The sequence below is a fragment of the Lactuca saligna genome, chromosome 2 (genome assembly GCF_052625555.1).
Source record: "Lactuca saligna cultivar CGN05327 chromosome 2, ASM5262555v1, whole genome shotgun sequence".
NCBI lineage: Eukaryota > Viridiplantae > Streptophyta > Magnoliopsida > Asterales > Asteraceae > Lactuca > Lactuca saligna.
The window spans coordinates 161,302,345-161,321,568 of NC_136418.1; the positions used below are offsets into that span (position 1 = coordinate 161,302,345).

Sequence of the window (19,224 nt, forward strand, 5' to 3'; positions counted from 1 at the left end):
TTATGTAAAATATACTTTTTATGTATTTAAAAAAATATTTTTCTATATAATATGTTATTATATTGCTATTATCCTAAAACATATTTTACGTTTTCATATAAAAATAACTTTTTTTATTTCACATAGAAAAAAGGTTTTTTTTTTTACTACATATTTAATTCATGTAAAATATGTTTTTTTTATATATATTTAAAAAATACATTTCCGTATAAAATGTTATTACATTGCTATATTCTTAAAACATATTTTTACGTTTTCATATAAAAAAAGTTTTTTTTTTCTTTCATATAAAAAAGTTTTTTTTACGTATTTATTTTTATGTAATTTTTTTTATATATTTAAAAAATATGTTTTTCCTCACTGTACTTACGGATTGAAGGCATCAATGTTGACCTACTGGATTAATACCCTAGTTACCGTATGATGTTATGCTGTTATGATCCGTTGGATCCGTATGATTATCTGTATTTGCCGGCTTTGTGTTCATGTTTGTTTGTGGCATATGTCTACATGTTGATTTGGGTTGATGCAGACCTGCTTTGTGATGTAGGCCAAGACATCGGAGGACGATCAGATAGGTTGTAAGCTTCACGAGGCAGTCTAGTCAGGCCGACGACCTGTAGAGCGGTTTGGATAGGCTGTAGGCCCTGCGAGGCGGTCCGGTCAGGCCGACTGTTCGTGGAGCATTCCAGATAGGCTGTAGGCCTTGCGAAGCAGTCCAGTCAGACTGGATGCTCATGTTTGTATGCTTGTTTGTTACGTTTATGTGGTGGTACTTTGGGGGAACTCACTAAGAGCTGGCTTGCCGTTTTAGTTTTCTTTTAGGTAGTTCAGAGGACCGTGACAAGGTGAAGGCGTGACCGTACACATCCTGATTTTAATGTTGTTGATCTTGGGAAACTCTGTTTTTGAAAACAATGGTTATGTAAACACTTCTTTTAGTAAATGAGTTGTTTTAATAAGTTTAAATTTGTTGTGATTTTTGAGACGTTACAAGTAGGTATCAAGACCTTGATTTGAGTGAATTGAGGGAACATATGTGTGAATCCAGTCTTAAACTAAGGAGCTTTAAAAGTTTTAAAAATGATTTTCAAAACTAATGAAGAAAGTATGTCATGTGTACGATCTGTCGGAGCCAGTAAGTAGACCCCAAGTTACCACACTGTTATTTTATATTATTTTATGATACAACATCATGTTAGTGATAGGCTAGGGATCTTTAGTAGTTGCATGATAGAATTGTCGAACTATATGATGCCTGATAGCTTAGGATTTCTTCCATATATAAAATTGACATTATTATTGTAGTTGCGTAGTGTATGCATCAAAATTGTACATAACTAAGATTTTATAGCCTGAGAATGTTTGATTTGGCCTTATTTTCTGTTCCTTGTTGGGTTGTTGGCTTAGGGTAGAATCAAGTATTCAAATGTCTATAGGATCTAGTGTTATGTATGATTAGCATACACGAGTGCTTCAACGTTGGTGGAAGATTAATGGATAAGTTATGTGAGGTCAACCGACCAGTCGGGGCAAGTCTAGCCTTTCTCTAGGAAGTGAGAATAGGGTGTATGTGTATTCTAGTGAGTGTTGTTAGGGTTGTTGTGATGATATTCTGAGACAAATATAAGTAGGTGCGGAAGGTAGTATGGGCTCGTACTACTTGAAGCATAGGAGCTGTGCGCGTAACATGGAAGTCACAACCCCTAGGGTCTTGATGTGGGTTGGTTCCTATGGTGTGATATCCATCTTATCTGATATCTCTATGGTTTATTTACAATATGGTGTTCACGAGGGGATCCGGATCAGGAGCGAGTGGCCAAGATAGGCCAGGGTTGACCGAGGATCAGATCAGGGACATGATTTATGCTGAGGTTGTTTCTATTGTTTGTGGGTAGATTTCATAATTGTTTGGGTCTATCAAGACCGCTATGACAGAGTTCTTTGATGACCGATACACTACACTTTCAGAGGCTGCTGCTGTTGTAGCCACTGTGGCCGATGCTGTTGCGGGATTGGAGGGGGGAGAGCCTTTCAAAATCGGGACTTTGACAATACAAAGCCCCTGGCATTTGAGGGAGTACAGGATCCGACCATTGCAATGAGGTGACTGTCTGAAGTTGAGGGAAGTTTCTCTACGTGTTCCTGTTTAGCTGACCAGAAGGTCAAGTGCGCTCTGAATCTTCTTCGATCTGAAGCGGAGGATTGATGGAGGCTGATTACGGGTTCATACTGTGACAATCCGAAATTTCTTTCTTGTATAGCCATTCGATTCAATCAAAGTCAGTCTCGTTTATGCTATGTTTTACCATTGTTTAGGGTCTGTTTGAGTGTTCTAAACCTAGTACATTCAAGGTTTGGGTTAGGGATGAGTTAACTTAAGTTCATCGTGTTGCATTCGAGCCAAGAACTCCATTAGGAGGAATTTACGGTCGTAAACATGAGTTTACAGCCGTAAACTCAAGGTGGCCGTAAACTCATGCCCTTATGTATGATTTTCTATCACTTTTTTTCATTTCTCACCCTTCCAACTCAAGAAACTCGATTCTCTCTCAACTATCATCAAGAGTTTTCATCTTGATCTTTAATTATGTAAGTGTTTCTTCCATTTATTAGTTGTTATCCTTCTTGATCTTGTAAAACCCTTTGATTTCATCCATGGAATTCATTTTTTGGGTTAGATATTCAAGATCATCATCTTTCACCAAGAACACCCACTAGTTCTTGGTCCGTGAACCCCCTTCAAGCTTAAAAAACGTGAGTATCCTTTCCATATACTAGTTCCCATTAGAAGCTTGAATTACACCCTTGAAATCAACCACTTTTGATGGATCATCAAGAGTTTATGGCCATAAGCATCTCCCTTGGCTATGAACCCTTCTCAAGAACACCATGGGCCATAAGCAGTTGACCAAAAACCCCTCCTCATGATCTTCTTTGGCCATAAACACCTTGGTCGTAAACTTCATGGCTGTGAACCCCCTTTGTGTGGCTGTAAACCCCTTAATGCAATCATATGTGATTATAACACTTCAATCTAAGTGTTTCTTAGTCCCTAAGATGGTTTCCTTGCATGATTAGTTGTTTATATACTAATTATATCCATATATGTACCACTATATGTTTAACATGATCCGTTTGTGCCCGAGACTTCACTTGACACTTAGCATCCTACAACCGATCTTACATTCGAATCACTCACTACAAGTGAGTTCATACCCCTAACTTACCCTTTTAAATGATTTTAAATGCTTTTAGAGGGGGGGGGGGGATACAAGTTGAAACATTATAGTTATTATATCAATCGCATGTGATTAATTACTATCAAACAAATATATTTCTTATACTTCAAAACTGTGTTATCAAACAACTATTTCAAAACATTTTATCAAACTCTTTTATATGCTAAACTCTTTATCAAACTCTTTTAAACTTATATATTGTCAAAATCATCTCTATACAGATATAGTTGTATAAATAAGGTTGAAAGGACTTAGGACTAATAACTCGCTTTATTTCCTTTTCCTTGTTTGATTGTGGACTTAGGGTATCGGTTACTTATCCGAATGTCGTTTGGATTTTAGTTATATATTATGTATATATGTATAGATATAATAGTCCTTACATCAGTTCAATACCTTTGGGTAGCAAAGGTGTACAAACATAACCGATCATTCAAACAACATTTCTAGTAAACTATAATAGGTATAGTTTAGGAGAATAATACTTACTATTTCTAGAACCATGAAACTTACAAGAGTTAGTTCAAACATACTATAACGAGAAACAATCAAACATACAATAAAAAGAAACAAAAAGGAACATACATCCTTTTACAAGAACAAAATAACATTTATGTGAGTCTACTTCACGGCTTAGCAATATACTTGTTAAGTTGCGTTTTGTAACCAGAGTCTGCTGGAGGGAGAGCAGACATTGTGTGTATAGATCTATACGGGACTGATATCTTACATTTACATTCAGAACACAGATGTATAAAATTATACTATTAATGTAATGGATGTTGTTGTTGCTTGTTTTACTATTACGTATTGTTATGATATTGTACATGACATCCTCCACCCCCGAATGTTTCTACCAATTCGGTTTGGGGTGTGACAGATTGATATCAGAGCATTGTTTATAGTGAATTGAGTGTATCAACCCATAAAATATATACAACTATAAACACATCGGGATTAAAATACTCTGACCAAGAGTTGATACTTTTTAATAATAAAATATTTAACCAAAGTATACATACCTGCATTCATACTAAAATTAGTGTTGTACTAAGACAGAACAAAAGTATTGCGGTTGTTGGACAACACAAGTAAGCTTGGGGATATAATCAGATATGAGAGTGATATAACCTGATCAACTATATCATTTCGAGAAGTGATTAGCATGTGCGTAAGAATGGTTGTCGTGTAGCAACAAGTCTAAAAACTTACCAACACTACTACAAAGAAACTTTAGAACATAACATAAACTTAAAATACTATAAGAGTATTTTGTGTTACTATAATTACTTATTTAAGAACTAAAAGGTCTTTACTAGTACGTCAATAGTTGCTGAGTGGATACGCTAATGTTATATGTGACTAAGGTGTCATAGGATTATAATTTGTGATATTTTCTTTATTTCTTGTTCCTTGTTTGGTTGTGGAATTAGAGTTAGGGTCACTTATTCGAAGGTCTATTCTGTCTTGGTTACATAGGACTGGTATGCACTACACAAGTATTGAAGTAACTAGGTAAGGATCATACTATAATTATCTTAAGTAGTACATCTATTAACTATCTCTTTTATCCTTATTCTCGCGTAGATAACATGGCTGGATTCCATCCCCCAGGCAACCCGTACTTCCCCAACCAAGGAAATGGTGGATGGCTCGATGTAGAGCCTGAAGAGAATCTTGCAATCCCATTGGATGATGACTTCGCAGAGGATTCTGACTCTGAGCCCGAAGTCAATGATTTACCCTTAGTGGCTCCAATTCCAAATCCTAACCCTCGTCCAACTTTTCATGGCCTGACACCTCAGTGGGTTGAGAACTTGGGTAGGTGGAGCCGTGAGCAATGTCAACCCTAACCATACAACAGAGACCGAAGCTTCTACAACATAAGCGAGGGAGGATCTATAGACATAATTCTTCCCATCTTGGTTCATCGTATGGCCCGAAGTATTGAGCTTGGAACGAAATCCATTCAGCAAACCATCGAACTAGATGCTGACACAAACACAAACACATATAGTATCCACGATTTGTAAGTTGCTCACAGGAGAGACAAGGAGGCTTTGCAGCAAGAGCTAGCGTTAACCTGATCCGAAGTCATAGATGTCACAACTAGGAATTCTAATGCTTTTGTAAACATTAACAATGATAACATTGGTAACTAAAACTTGAAAGTATGCATGACGTTTATTCAATAACAACAAAATTCCATCAAACGCTCTATACAAACACTTAAAATGGTCAACAAAAGAATTGGAAACCCTAAAATCCCGGTTTAAGTCTATTATGGACTAGGATTTCCTTATTCGGTTGATTGGATCCCTATCCCTATGGGGGATGTATGTCTAGTATTAGGGATGGATTGATTGAGCGAGTTTGGTGCTATGATCGATTGCGAGTGTCAGCGAGTGATAGTTTGAACCCTAAATGGGGGAGAAATGGTCATCTACGGAGAGGGTACCGAGATTGGATTAGGGTTTTGTTCGGCAGCCAGGACTCGGCAATATATTTAGCATGGTGTATGAGTTATATTGCCTATGTGGTTGATACTCGGGTAGGGGAGCAGACTTTGGTTTCAGAGGTGCTGGTTGTCAGAGAGTTTGCTGATGTGTTTCCGAAAGAGTTGCCCTGTGTGCCTCCCGAGAGGCAGGTTGAGTTCAGGATTGACCTAGTGCCAGGCTCCGATTGCCAAGGCGCCGTATCGGCACCACCCGAAATGCAGGAGTTATCCTCTCACCTTCAAGAGCTTTTAGGCAAGCATCTCATCAAACCGAGCAATTCACTATAGGGAGCGCCAATACTGTTCGTCAAGAAGAAGGATGGTTCACACCAGATGTGCATTTAATACTGGGAGTTGAACAAGTTAACGGTGAAGAACCGTCATCCTCTTCAGTGGCTTAACGACCTTTTTGACCAGTTGCAGGGTGTATCTTGGTTTTCCAAGATCGACTTGAGGTCGATGTATCATCAGGTGAGAGTGAGAGAAGAGGACATAGAGAAGACCGTTTTCTCATACTCATTATGGGGATTACGAGTTAGTGGTGATGCCATTTGGGCTCACCAATGCGCCTGCAGTGTTTATGGATTTGATGAATTGGGTATGCAGGCCAACGCTTGATCGATCAGTCATTGTGTTCATTGATGATAACTTGGTATATTCTAATACTAGAGAGCAGCACGTGAAGCACCTTCGAGAGCTTTTGGGAGTATTGAGACAGGAACAATTGTACGCCAAGTTCTCGAAGTGTTTATGGATTGTCTCTGTACCCGCCAAATCTCGGTGTCCAGATTCGATCCATGAGGAAACGAGCTCCGTCACTCTTAACCTCAAGGTTTTTATCCATTCATCGCAATGCTTCACTTTCAATATTCTCAGGTTTCAAGGCTTCAAGTTGCACCTCCTTGATCCGCATAGACAAATGTGAATGAATAGTCATTGTCAATGATTTTACGCGGCAGCCCAAGTATTCCTTTCGACTTAAGAGCATCTGCTACCACGTTGGCCTTGCCTGAATGATAATGAATTTCACATTTGTAATCATTTAGTAACCCTATCCATCGTCGTTTCCTGATATTGAGCTCTTTTTGATTGAGGATGTGTTGGAGACTCTTATGGTCAGTGAAGATCGTACACTTTGTACCTTTAAGACAAACACTACTGCCCCCTAATTCAAGGTCGTGTGTGGTGTAGTTGACCTTATGAGCCTTAAGTTGTCTTGAAACATAGGCAATGGCATTTCCCCGTTGCATGAGTACGCAACCTAAACCCTGCTTGGATGCATTGCAGTAGACCACAAAGTCTTCCGTTTCTTCCGGAAGAGATAGAATCGGAGCACTGCATAAAGCTTGCTTTAGCATCTGGAAGACAGTTTTTTGTTTATCCCCAGTTGAAGGTCACCTCTTTCTGGGTCAAGGCAGTAAGTGGATTTGAGATGTTGGAAAAGTTTATATGAACCTTCGGTAGCATATATATAGATAGTAAAAATTAATATGTGAATTTTTATATTCAAATTTAGTGGTTCACAAGGGCTTTTGACCATTCCAAATTGAAAAAATGTGTTACGAGTCGTTAAGATGGCAACGGGGGATTATATAACGGGTAGGGGATAGTGTTTTGACACCTTTACCATGCCATTAAGGGTGAGCCACGTCGGTTTTAACGTCCATTCATGGGCACATACGGTATAATCTAAACATAAAACATATTAAACAATAGTCATGTTGATTTGATTTTTTCTTAAACTATATAAGAAATAACTCGAGCCCAACCCGTCAACCCATTCGCACCTGTAGCAAACTGGCAATAACTTGTAGTACTGTAATATACACATTCAATCCCTGTTGTCGGCCCCTCCCATCCCTGCGGCCCCATACCACCACGGCACCACCCCTTCCTCCCTCGTTCCCGCCGAATACCGTCGTGAAGGAACCCGCCTCGGCGCTCGCCTTCAGCTCGTCAACCCTTGTAATCTGGTTCACTGCTATATATATTCTAGATACAATGAGTATCTCATTGAAATCCCTACGATGTTTGAAGCAAATCTGTATCAATGTCAAAGTTCCCCAGAACTCTAATTATTTAATCAGCAGATACATGTTAGCATCCCCCTTTTCATCAACAACATACTGGAAGAGAGTCAACAGAAGAAATTTAGCTGCGTCAAAGCCAACCCTAGACGAATTCCAATTTCGTCGAGCCGTTTCACAGCTTCTGCCTCGATTCAAACCTGAAGACCTTCATAACTTAATTAATCTACAAGAAGATCCATTGGTATGTTTGGAGTTGTTCAATTGGGCGTCTCAACAACCTAGATTTACACACGATGTATCTACATTCCATGTTACGATTAAGAAGCTCGGCGCTGCAAAAATGTACGATGAAATGGATCTGATCGTCAACGAGGCGATGGCGATTCCTTCGTTTGGTTCCGAAGCTCTTTACAACACGATGATATACTTCTTCACAGAAGCAAGGAAGTTGAGTAGAGCTGTTAACGTGTATAAACACATGAGAAGCCTGAAGAAATTGGATTGTAAACCTTCGATCAGAACGTATAATCTTCTATTCACTTCGTTTTTGAGCAGGAGAAGCAATACCTACATAAATCATATGTATATGGATACCATGAGCATGTTGTTCAAGCAGATGGTTGATGATGGGATCGATCCTGACATCTTCGCTTTGAATTCCATGATCAAAGGGTACGTTCTCTCCCTTCATGTCAATGACGCGCTTCGATTATACCATCAGATGGGGGTGGTTTATGATTGTGTACCGAATTCGTTTACTTTTGATTACTTGATCCATGGTTTATGTTCTCAAGGAAGAACATGTAATGCTAGGAAGATTTGTGATGAGATGAAGGCAAAGGGTTTTGTTCCAAGCAGTAAATCGTATAACTCGCTTGTGAGTTCGTTTGCACTTGAAGGAGAAATCGATGAATCAGTGAGTTACTTGTGGGAGATGATTGGAAACGAAAGGTTGGGTGATTACATTACGTATAAGACTGTGGTTGATGAGTTATGCAGACAACAGAGGTGTGGAGATGCTGTAAATTTGCTTAAGGAATTGCAGGAGAAAAGGTTGGTGGATCGGTCTGCTTACAGGAAGCTTGAATATGAACTTCAAGTCAATTATAGAAACTTGTATGATGGCAATGGGCCATAAAGATTATGTAGGAATCATGCCAAACTCATGAAGCGCTAAAATTACAGGTTTGTCCACTTTTAGCTTAAAGCTACTTTGACATTACCATGTTGACTCTTGATTGAAGAAACTTGAGAATGGCTGAGATTATCAGTATCCCAGAACATTTTGAATTCACCATTAACCATTTGTTGGTGAGGGAGAAGATGAATTGATATAATCAAAATTGCAAATGCAAGTATGTAATGGAATTCCTTGTTTGGTTTGATGGGTACATCTGAAAATGTGATTAAATTGTTATCTTCTGCTCCTATATATATTCACGAAATAGGGTATGATTTTGGTGCAGTAGGTTGTGTCGATGCCATTGCTAAAAGAGATGGTAGAGTGAGAAGAATAAATAATGAAATGCTTGGGGAAGCCCATTTTGATCAAAGAACAGATTGTGTTGATCTGGTTGGAGTACAAATTTAGTGTCTATGAACTACTAGAGAGTAGTAACCAAGATTAAAGAGGTTCTTCAATAATCATTATTTTCCATCTTTCGATGAGATCACCTACAAATTTAACAACGTAACACTGACACAAAATACCAATATATTTATTTCAGGCGGTTTTAATGTTTGGAAAAAATGATGATTAAGGCACATCCTATATCAGTGTACTAGTTTATGTACAGGAGACAGTGACACGTGTTTTTACAGTCTCCCAAGTGTTTTCCACTACCTGTTAGCTTATGGGTTTTTTTTTTTTGTAACAGTTCATTCCATAGTATGATGTAGCTTTTGTAAAGAATCAATAATATATACTTTAAGGTTTGTGTATATAGCTTATAGATACAAAAATTTACAATTGTTATCTTACATAAGAGCGGTTTTCACATTGTGCATTATAATATTTGATTTACAACTGTTATCTTAAATAAGAATGGTTTTCACATTGTGGATTATAATATTTGTTTTATTTGTGAAAAATAGATATACAACTTCACCATTATCCGTTTATTATCGAAAATATCCAGATGTTTTGTATTTTCATGTCAATAAGTGTCCGATTCATGGATTTTAAGGTAAAGCTCAACTTATACACTCGCAGAAAAAAAAATTACAAAGATCTATCGGTTTATATACTTTTTCTCCGGATTCTATCTTGAGCAACCAATCATAATTTAATTTTCCTGGCTCCCATACCATATATGATCTAATTCGCATAACAGAAAACTATTGCCCCATCACAAAACTCTGATTGCAAGGTCTACAATGACAACAGTACAAAAAAATAAAAATAAAAAATTGGGGGAAAGAAAATGCATAATAATAGTTCATCCCCAAAACAGTTTCTATCAAAATAAAATATTAGCTGCGTGATCGCCAATAATGTTGTACAACTATAAAATAATGTCATGAAACTAGTGTATGTCTGCTCGGATAATTTTCAGATAGACCTCCTGTTTCATATATTGGCACAAATATAAAAAATTAAAGATATAAAAAAAGTTTAATACAAAAGGTATCTGGAAATAATAATAATAATAATAATAATACCTGAAACTGAAAGTGTAAGGTAGATCATAAATCTTTATCGTCCTCTAGCTGTGCATTCAGTGTTGCTTTTTCTGTCTCTTCTAAAACAAATGTTTTCATCGACTCAACATTCTTTGCACCTAAACATTTCATTTTATGTCCACCACATTACATACACAACCAAATTTCTGATAATCAACAATCAGGTTAATAATGGTTTACCAAAGGATGATTCAAAGTCTAATGTGAGTGATTTTAAGGTAAATACAGTGGGAGTCTTATGCATATACTTTATTAGTAATCTTATAATCTAGGCACATAACAAAACGTGACATGAGTTTTTACTTTTTACAGACAACAAAAGACAATGGTTGTGTTTGACAGACTAGCTGAAAAGCTACCTGATAAAGTAATAATGTTTGGTAGAAAACTAGCTGATAAGTTACATGACAAATGTAAAATGACAGAAAAAGAAATTTAGATATATAATAAAAAACGAACATTATATTGTAAGAAACATTATTAAAATAAATAATAAATTTCATTTTCCCTAACTGAAAATAAGGATGGTTTTCGGGGACAACACTAATCTTATTTTGGGTTGTAGGGCCCATTTGTTTTTATTTTTGATGATTACAAATTTACCATGGTGTCAAAAGCATTTCTAAGACGTTTAGGTAATTAAGTTTAGAAACACAATGATTTGATACATAATTTTTAAAATTGCAATACTCTTGTACAAAACTACATCTCCAGATACGACACATGGTAAAATAACAAAATAAATTTTCACCAAGTATATTCCTTCTTTTTTATTTTGAGAAGAACGAAACAAGTAGCTGAAATATAATGTAATACAACTGTTGGATAAACTGCTAGAAATCTTAAATACTTTTAATAAAATAAAATATATACTTTCGTTATTATTTAGAAATATACTAATGGTGTACGTGGAAAACTTGTAAAAAAAGCCCCATGAGCTTATCAACAAACTATATCAAATGGCTTTTTAAATAGCTAGCTTATATGCTCACATGATATAATTGTTAAATATAAAGTATGTTATAAACAATTCTTACTAGAACATACTTCATGATCCACTAATGAATCCCCCTCCATGAAGGTTCTTATTCACAGAATTAACTCGATTCATTGTTTCATTGTCTTATTTTGCTAATTAAATTGAAGGCCTTTAGAAAACGAATCTTGATTCAATGGAACCCCATAAGTTTCATTCAATGAGGTTGCAGAAACTTCTGTGATGTGAAGAAATCTAATTGCATGTTTAAAAAAGTGGCAGAACTTCGTGTCTAAGAAAAGATTAAAGCAAAAGTGTACCTCGATATCTGGCAACTTCTTCTCCATTATAGAAAAGCTTGAATGAGGGATACGATCCGATTTTAACTTTTGAACAAAGAGGTTTATTAGTACCACAGTCCACTTCACCAACCTCTATTTCATCCTCCCCTTCCATTGTCTTTCCAAGATCCTCCCACAAAGAACCCAACTTCTTACTGTAATGTTGCAGCAAATTACAACAACTCAAATATAAATCTCAAACTAATTACCAAAATCAATTATGTGACACAAGGATAAATGGAAATGATTACTCACCAATGCTTGCACCAAGGAACACAGAATTTCACAAACCAAGCAGTGTCTTTCTCTTTTACCTATATGAAGAAGCATAAGAAAAAGGAAAGAAACTAAGCACACACGAAGCAAAAGAACAAGTAGAGATTAAGATGACAAGTCTAAACTAATGCTAGCTCTACTGTCGATAGAGAGACAGATTTAGGTCAATCCGACTACTTAATTGCATCAGTAGTTTATAAGAATCTAGAAATGATAATTTGATAAACAAAACGCAGTACAAAGGTTTGGAAATCCAGTTAACATTGTCATTGAAGATCACAACTATGTGTGATCATATTAAAAATACATCCACATTCAAAAATAAAATTTATCCAAAACGATAAGGAAGTATGAACTAAGGCATTGATACCACAGAAGATACCGGATAATCCGAGATCTTAGAGCAAAAAAATCATAATCGAACATCAGAAATTAACAATAGGGGATAAACTAAGAGATCATAAATTACCTTGTCGGAGAAGGTACTTTCAGTTAGGGTTATGACTTCAGCTCTTGTATCGTGTATGAAAGCCGAAAGTAGTAGTGATGAAATTAGGACTGTAGCAAGTAGAAGCGATCTATGATCGCCTTTCATGGCAACTACTGGGATGGCTGATCAAACTGGATGCTCTTCGGGAGATTTTGCTAGCGGCAATCGGCTTCCAATGGATTTAGATAAAAGGGAACTAGGGTCTTCTTCTTCAAAATAAATTATAGTACTTATTATTTTTATTTAAGTAATTTCAAAATAAGTAAAATTTGTCACTTCCAGAATTTTAATTAGATCCAATGTAAATTGTATTTACACAACTTCAAATTTTCAGCACAAACGATTATAGATACGAAAAAATAAGGATAATATTGTCACTTCTAATAGAACTTTAATTAGATCTATGTATTTACTTATTAACAATAACTTCAAAATTTCAACACAAACAATTATAAGTATGAAAAAAATAATAATAATATAAGAATATAATTGTCATTTCTAATAGAACTTTAATTAGATCTAAAATAAGTATAATATTGTCATTTCTAATAGAACTTTAATTAGATCTACGTATTTACGTTATTAACGACAACTTTAAATTTTCAACACAAATAATTACAAATACGAATATCCATTATGTAAAGAGAAAGATATATCAAAAACAATTTCTAATGTTTTATGTTTTTTAAACAATTGGTATAGTTCATATATAGTAACTCCTTTAATTATAAGATATACTTATATGAAAGCACATGAAAATTTCACCATTGGCTTTAAATGACCATCTAACTATTTTTTGGACCCATTAAATCATTAAACTTGAAATTTATTTGTCTAACATATCATTTTGTTTAAAGTTAGTAGGTTTACCTGTTACATTGTTTATGTGTACACTGACTTTTGATAGTTAAAGTTTTCCATATCCATGTGGACATATCCACATAGATCGATTTTCAGTTGACTGTTGATCTCTTTCCATTCCATCATTTGCTTTTTCTTCTCCTTTATCCCTCTCCTTATCATTCTCAAGTTGCAAAAGACCTCTTAAACCAAGTTCTTCATTTTCATTATGCGATGAAGTTGCAATAGAAGTTTCAACCAATTCACCATTCTTTCAAATTGAATCAAAAGCTTAGTGCTCCCATCGAAAATTCCATTATCGTTCCTTATTAATAGCCAATAACGACCCATTTTCGCTCCATCTGCATCACAAAATTAGCTATTAATCAAATGAACCATTTTCACCCTCATTCCTTCAAACTAGATCAAGTTACATGAAGTTGAAAATATCAACCATTGAAACTCAAATATCATCGCAACCCAAAAATACGATTGAGACCCATACCCAAATGCAAAAAATGGTCAATAATACCCCAGTGAAAGAACATCAATGATCGATTCATTTCACTCCATCTACTTTAAAAAATTAGTGAAGCATCAAGCGAACCTTTCTTCACCCTCATTCGTTCAAACCAGATTAAGTTATATGATGCTGAGAACATCAACCATTAAAACTCAAATATTCGAAGCTGGCATCAAAACCCAAAAGTTCAATCGAGAACCAGATGCAAAATGAGCAAGAACACCCCAGTGAAAGAAAATCAACAATCGATTTCCAGAAAATTGGTTCCATAATCAAACTTCTTCTTAGTTGGTGCCACCATGACACCTAGTCACGAAGACCCAAGATCAAAACCTCTCCAAAGAGAATAACCACCCCAGTCTTTGCACCCAGTTTCCCTTTGAGGGTATATAATTTGGTACCTCTCCCCAGTTAAATTGGTTAAATTACCAATGACAATTGATTAATATATTTAACCCATAATCCAACTTCAATGTATATTGTTAATCATTGATTTGAGCAAAATCTAGAGTATGAGATCAAGATGAAGGACAACAAGAAAACACTAGAATCAGATTCCTCAACTATTTAATCCAAAAAAATTGATGGTATCTAAATCGATAATGATATACAAACTTGAAGCGCATATCCATGGATGAAATCGATGAGTAATAAGGAGCTCCAAAAGAATATCAAAAAAGGCATTCACCAAAATGGGTTGGTGCACTGCGACATCAAGCTTCAAATTTTATGTTAGTTTGTAATGGTGATAATGATACTATGAAGATCGTTGGTTTGGAGGAGCATAAAGGTAGTGAAACGGAGAAAGGTGACAAGAAGAAGAGGAGGAGGGGGCAGGAGGGATGAAAAGGAAATAGAGATTATCTAATACACCTGGAATTTATTATAAGAGTCAAACAAAGAGTTTATAATATATGCCATGTCATCTAATACACATGGAATTTATTATAAGGTCCATGTGGCATAATATATGCCATGTCATCTAAGTTTTGGTTGAATTCATATGTTAATCGGGAACAAGAGGATATATTCCCTATAATAACACATATCATTTTTGAGTTTATACCTTTAGGGAGGAGGAAGTTATTTCCTCCCAACCCACTCAACTCAACTATCACATCAGTTTTTGTCTTTTTTTTTCTTCATCTTTCCTAATCCACAGCATACGGAAATCTTATCTTTTTTAACTCACTCAACCCACTCGATTAAAAAAAATACAAAACAACTAAGGTACAAGTTTTAAAACATATGGTACAAGAGAAAATGAGAGAGAAAGTAGAGAGAGAGGATGAAATAGGTTAGTGAAACCAATTAAACAACCCGCTGAAAAGGGAATAGTATTGGCGATAACTCTATTGCTAATTAAGATTTTACCCTTGAATGTTTTGTATTTTTTTTATTTGAATGGGTTGAGTAGGTTGAAAAAGATAAGGTTTCCATATGTTGTGTGTTGAGAAAGATGATTTTTTTTTTTTTTAAGAAAACTGATGTGGCAGTGGGTTCAGCCGGTTGAGAGGGAACGACTCCCTACTCCCTTAGAAGGAACAAAAATTAGTTTAAGGACCTTTTATAACAAAACAAAAAAACTTGTAGGGAAAAAATGACAATAACCCATAAGATATGTATACAAGCATTGATTTTCAATTGCCAAAAGCTCAGCAATATGCAAACATTGAACATATGCAAACAGCAGCTCTAAAATTCAACAACAGGCACAACATTTCACCCAAAAGCATAAACAGTAAACAGTAACTTACGGATGATTCCTAAAATTAATGCTTCAACCACCCCCCTCCAAAAAACAAATTTTCACAAAACAAAACACAAATCCATCATCAATTCTTTCTAACCCAGAAACATACTTTGTACACAACGTTGATCATGAAAAAAAAAAAAAAAAAAAGAACTGGAAGAGGCAAGCGGAAGGTACATTTACCTTTTTGCCCTCTTCCTTGTGCATAAGACAAAAGCCAAGAATGATTTGCCGGCCAGCTTCAAAATAAGCCTTAGATCTCCTGACATCACTTCATGGCAACAGCCCTCTGTGAAGCCTGGTTAGATGATATGCTTATCCACTGCTGGCCTAAAGAACCCCCATCACCTCGATCCGAAGAATGCAAATGATATGTGCTGCGAGCATTCAGTGAATTTACCAATTCGCCCCTTCTCTTTTCATTATGGGCCTCCAAACTTTCATCAGATTCATTAGATCGCACACGCTTCATTCCCGTTGAATTCATATTCATATTCACATTCACAGACTGGGATGATGACATGCCTGAACCCGAACCTGAACCTGTTGTGTTATTATTATTATCTTCATCTCCTCCATGCTTTGATGAAGAGTCAATTTCTGTCTTTTTTGCAAAACGACCACCACTACCCCTCACCCTTCTCATTGCATGCTGATGTCGCGATTCATGAAGATAAGGCTGTAGATTTCCAAATATAACAAGTTACTCATCAACCACATACTACTTTACCCCATCATGCGAGAGGGGTACATCAGTAATTTAACCAAACACATACAAGGCTTGCTTTAAAGACATACGGTTTTGTTTCTTCTTTTTTCCTATCAAGTACTGTATGGGTAATGATGTCTGTCTGTATAAACAAGGTTTATTTCATCTGAATCACTATATGACGGACCATTTTACTTTCTACATTCCACAAAACAAATTTCACAAAATTAATCAAGTTGGGAGGAAAAAACAAGGGGCAATAGGTAAAGGATTAGTGTCTTGAACTCTTGATACATTAAGCCAGGTTTTTTAAGTCATTCTCTCCATATCAAGTCAAAAGGAAAGTCATGTATAGATTTCCAGATTAACTGCTTAACTCATTAAGCCCAGTAAAACAAATTTCTCTGTCATATTTCATGGGTATTATATATTTTTTTTCATGATAAGCAAGACACAAAAATTAACACATAAATGACCTTTCTGTCCTTTATCAGCTTCTTTTCTAGCTCTGCTTTTGCACGTGATTGTCTTCGCCTCAATATTGCATGGTATTGTTTGGCATTCACATAAACAGGCTCTTGTGCCATTTCTAGGGGTAAAGGCATCCTCGCTTGGTGCATATCAAGAAATTGTGGATGAACCTACAAAACACAGAGCATTGACTCGGTCAAACCACTTACATACATACATACATGAGGGTAACAAAGATATTTGAGATAAGATATCTTACCATAGGCTGACCATAAGCTGCCATCATTCCACTATAGTATGGATCACAATATGGATTTGGGGCACATGCCTGTAAAACACAAACAACAAGAGCACATTCATGAATTTGAAAAAAAGAATATCACAATATATATATAAAAAGAAGCTGAATGAAGCTTACAATTGAGTGTCCAACAAGTTCGAGTTGTGGGACTTGCCCTAGGGTTTCTGGATTGCTTGGAAGGACATTTGGTACTCCCTGATGAAAATTGTGCTGCTCTTGTCCATAGCTATCTGACCTCAAGATGTTGATTTCATCATCAGTATTGAAATAAAGTAAAGTGCCTATAATTATAATTCAATTCAATGGACTGTGATACATTAGCATAGTAAGTTGGATTTTGGGAAGCACCTGAAGGAAAAGATTGAGCATTTTGTGTTTCTTTGCTAACATCATCTTCTTCCTCACTTAGAACTTCTTCAGACTGTGATTCCTTGTCTTGTGATTGTTCTTGTGAAGATGAATCAGATGAATTTTCCCGCATGGCAATATAGGACATGGAGCTTATGCAACACTGTTTATGATGACAATCAATGTAGAACAATATACATTAATCAGTATACAGCCATTGTATCATAGCACGCTAGAAAGAATCCATTCGTGACACTCTGCATCATATACTACTTTTCTCATGCATTAGGTGTACCAATGTCAAACCTCATAAGACAAGCAAAAAAACCCCATAAAAATATCAATATTTAGAACAACGAATCCTGCCCTCAATTTATTAATAACAGCATATATTAATAGTATGCATGAAGGATATCAATCTCAAAACCTGTGAGATGAACATAACCGTTCTGTTTTCTGTTTTGCAGACCACCACCAACTCAAAAACTTTGACAGAATGTCTCAAATTCAATGAATTAAGACAATGATTTTCAAGCAAGGAGGATTAGAAATTAGGTAAAATACATAAAACGAACTGTGAACCTCAAATTCATCAAAAGTACCAAATTGGAACCCGAACCTCGAATAAAAATCTCCCACCCTCAATTCAATTATGATTAACAAGTTATACAAAGAAAGTATCACAAAACGGAAATTGCAAATCAAAACGACTGAAAACAATCGACAAATTCAACATGCATATGCGGACGAACAAAGATATTGGGAAACAGTAAACGTACAAGTACGATTTAGAAAAAATTACCAGTATCGAGCGCGAAAAGTAAAAACCCTAGAATTGGGGCGATGAATCGGAGAGAATTCAGCTGTAAATCTAGAAGGGAAAAAAAAATGTTTTAGAGAGAGACGAGTGCGAATTGTAGAGAGAGAAGATGTATGTAATTTATTTCTCTCTCTTGATTTGAAAACTGGGCTTGACTCAACCTCACATACGTACCCCACGACTTTTGTATGCTGACGCGTGTAACACATCGCGAATTTTCTTTCTTTATTTTCTCCCACTAATATTTTATGCTCCGTAAATTTACAATCATTACCCTTTGCCTTATTCTCCATGATATAACGGGTACGGGGATATTCTTTGGAAAATTTAGGATAATTAATATATATATAGATCCGGTAAAAAAATTTTTTTGGTAGGAAGGTTAGAAGTTTTTTTTCCACATATTTTTTTGACGAACAAAATAAATAAAACACTAGATGATTCATTTGTAAGATGATTCACAATAAAAAATTCCCAAAAAACATCTTTATGATTCATTTTTAAGTAAATTAAGAAAAAATTCATTTTTATGATAATTTTAGTGAATAATAACAAAATCATTGTATAAATGAATCATCGAGATGTTTTTTTGAGAATTTTTTCTTGTGAATCATCTTACAAATGAATCATCTAATGATTCATTTTTTTGTTCACGAAAAAAATATGTAGAAAAAAAAACTTCTTACCTTCCTACCAAAAATTTCTTTCTTATTTGATCTTGACTATATATATATATATATATATATATATATATATATATATATATATATATATATATATATATATATATATATATATATATATATATAAAATTTTTTCTTTAATTACATTCATTTGAAACTTCCTAATTTTTTTTATTATATTTATTTAAACATCTTATGACTTTATAATTTCTTTTTAATAATAATTATAAGTTGGTTAATAA

At 35.3% G+C, this 19,224-nt stretch overlaps 3 protein-coding genes across 5 annotated transcripts; 1 reads left to right on the forward strand and 2 right to left on the reverse strand.

Annotated features, from left to right (window-relative positions):
- The first annotated feature begins 7,493 nt into the window (after positions 1-7,493).
- Positions 7,494-9,712, forward strand: LOC145032439 (pentatricopeptide repeat-containing protein At2g27800, mitochondrial-like). Of its 3 annotated transcripts, none has more exons than XR_013677135.1 (2): positions 7,494-9,401; positions 9,497-9,712. XR_013677135.1 is itself a non-coding variant. In XM_078981250.1 (2 exons), exon 1 carries the CDS (start codon positions 7,741-7,743, stop codon positions 8,905-8,907), a length of 1,167 nt encoding a protein of 388 aa, XP_078837376.1. In that variant the 5' UTR covers positions 7,494-7,740; the 3' UTR covers positions 8,908-8,954; positions 9,236-9,712. The 3 variants fall into 3 exon arrangements, 1 of the variants encoding a protein (XP_078837376.1); XR_013677136.1 differs by having other exon boundaries at positions 7,494-9,124; positions 9,236-9,712; XM_078981250.1 differs by having other exon boundaries at positions 7,494-8,954; positions 9,236-9,712.
- Positions 9,713-10,050: 338 nt separating this feature from the next.
- PDIL5-1 (PDI-like 5-1) lies at positions 10,051-12,755 on the reverse strand. The gene is made up of 5 exons (XM_078981251.1): positions 12,514-12,755; positions 12,024-12,082; positions 11,748-11,923; positions 10,431-10,549; positions 10,051-10,333 (listed from the first exon to the last, which is right to left on the reverse strand). The coding sequence occupies exons 1-4, from the start codon at positions 12,637-12,639 to the stop codon at positions 10,455-10,457; spliced, it is 456 nt and encodes a 151-aa protein (XP_078837377.1). The 5' UTR covers positions 12,640-12,755; the 3' UTR covers positions 10,051-10,333; positions 10,431-10,454.
- Positions 12,756-15,593: 2,838 nt separating this feature from the next.
- On the reverse strand, positions 15,594-18,445 carry LOC145032441 (nuclear transcription factor Y subunit A-1-like). Its single transcript, XM_078981252.1, has 6 exons — positions 18,282-18,445; positions 17,480-17,642; positions 17,249-17,361; positions 17,090-17,158; positions 16,836-17,000; positions 15,594-16,329 (listed from the first exon to the last, which is right to left on the reverse strand). The coding sequence occupies exons 2-6, from the start codon at positions 17,625-17,627 to the stop codon at positions 15,919-15,921; spliced, it is 906 nt and encodes a 301-aa protein (XP_078837378.1). The 5' UTR covers positions 17,628-17,642; positions 18,282-18,445; the 3' UTR covers positions 15,594-15,918.
- Between the last annotated feature and the right edge of the window lie 779 nt (positions 18,446-19,224).

Bases quoted from the DNA above. Each gene is read 5' to 3' on its own strand.
- LOC145032439 (XM_078981250.1), top strand. From the start codon at position 7,741: ATGAGTATCTCATTGAAATCCCTACGATGTTTGAAGCAAATCTGTATC.
- PDIL5-1 (XM_078981251.1), bottom strand. From the start codon at position 12,639: ATGAAAGGCGATCATAGATCGCTTCTACTTGCTACAGTCCTAATTTCA. The intron at 12,083-12,513 runs GTAATTTATGAT...TTCTTCATATAG, and splicing joins AAAGTACCTTCTCCGACAAG to GTAAAAGAGAAAGACACTGC. The intron at 11,924-12,023 runs GTGAGTAATCAT...GCAACATTACAG, and splicing joins GTTCCTTGGTGCAAGCATTG to TAAGAAGTTGGGTTCTTTGT.
- LOC145032441 (XM_078981252.1), bottom strand. From the start codon at position 17,627: ATGTCCTATATTGCCATGCGGGAAAATTCATCTGATTCATCTTCACAA. The intron at 17,159-17,248 runs GTAAGCTTCATT...TGTGTTTTACAG, and splicing joins AACTTGTTGGACACTCAATT to GCATGTGCCCCAAATCCATA. The intron at 17,001-17,089 runs GTAAGATATCTT...TGTGTTTTGTAG, and splicing joins CAGCTTATGGTCAGCCTATG to GTTCATCCACAATTTCTTGA.